At 54.7% G+C, this 959-nt stretch overlaps 1 protein-coding gene across 1 annotated transcript in view; it reads right to left on the bottom strand.

Annotated features, from left to right (window-relative positions):
• LOC102423807 (Fc receptor-like protein 1) overlaps positions 1-959 on the bottom strand; it is a 13,869-nt gene that overhangs the window by 5,934 nt on the left and 6,976 nt on the right. Inside the window, 3 exon segments of the mRNA XM_023760693.1 lie at positions 76-126; positions 129-320; positions 323-361. Of these exon segments, the coding sequence (XP_023616461.1) occupies positions 76-126; positions 129-320; positions 323-361 (282 nt within the window).

Raw genomic sequence — 959 nt, 5'->3', positions numbered from 1 at the left:
TCCTCAGGATGCCCCCGAGGAAACAGAGGTCCCGTGTTCCCAGCTCCAGGACAGCTGATAGCCAGGGGCACTTACTTCTGACAGCGATGCTCACGAGCCCACTGAGGCTGGGGCCGTAGCCGTTGTCGCTGCGCAGTAATAGGCCTCAGCGTCCTGTTCGCTCACCGCAGGAATCTCAAACTCCGCCGTCAGGGAGTGCTGGGTCTTGGCTCCCAGGTTTGACCCCAGGGCCCCTCGGTACCACTGGAAGGTGATCTCTCCTGTCCCCCCCGCGGCCATGCAGACAAGAGCCAGCTTCTCTCCCTCCATCACATGGCCCCTGGGGGCTGTGTCGCCAAGCTCACATTGTAGACAGGGACTCCTGTCAAACACAAATGACACTGAGCCCTGAGGAGGAGTTTCAGGGGCAGGAGAAGGTATGACTGTCCTGGGGAAAAGGCGTTGGATAAAGTCAATCATTTACGTAGTTTAATTGGGGGGAGGGGGCCGGGGTTCTGCTGATTTGAAATTGGCGTTGTTTGGGTTCATGGTGGTAGGATAAGAAGGCACCATAATATCACCATGGAGGATGCAGCATCACCTCCCTCCCTAGGACAATGGACCTCCCACCACCCTAATGTCTCTCAAACACTCATTCCTCACGGCACAAAAGCTACTGCTTAATATTGCGTGTTGCAGATCAGACTGCCTGGGTTTGAGTGGTGCTTCCAACTCTGTGCTGGAATAGGGCCTGCTCTCTAGGTTGGTGTGTGTGTGTGTGTGTGTGGTATGTGGTGTGTGTGTGGTGTGTGGTGTGTATGTGGTGTGTTTGTGGTGTGTGTGTGTGTGTGGTATGTGTGTGTGGTGTGTGTGGTATGTTTGTGGTGTGTGTGTGGTGTGTGGTGTGTATGTGGTGTGTTTGTGGTGTGTGTGTGCGGTGGGTGTGTGTGGTGTGTGTGTGGTATGTTTGTGGTGTGTGT

The sequence above is a fragment of the Myotis lucifugus genome, unplaced genomic scaffold (assembly GCF_000147115.1).
Source record: "Myotis lucifugus unplaced genomic scaffold, Myoluc2.0 scaffold_190, whole genome shotgun sequence".
Taxonomy (NCBI): Eukaryota; Metazoa; Chordata; class Mammalia; order Chiroptera; family Vespertilionidae; genus Myotis; species Myotis lucifugus.
Note: the sequence above shows the minus strand (reverse complement) of the source record. Positions and strands in the feature narration are given on the sequence as shown.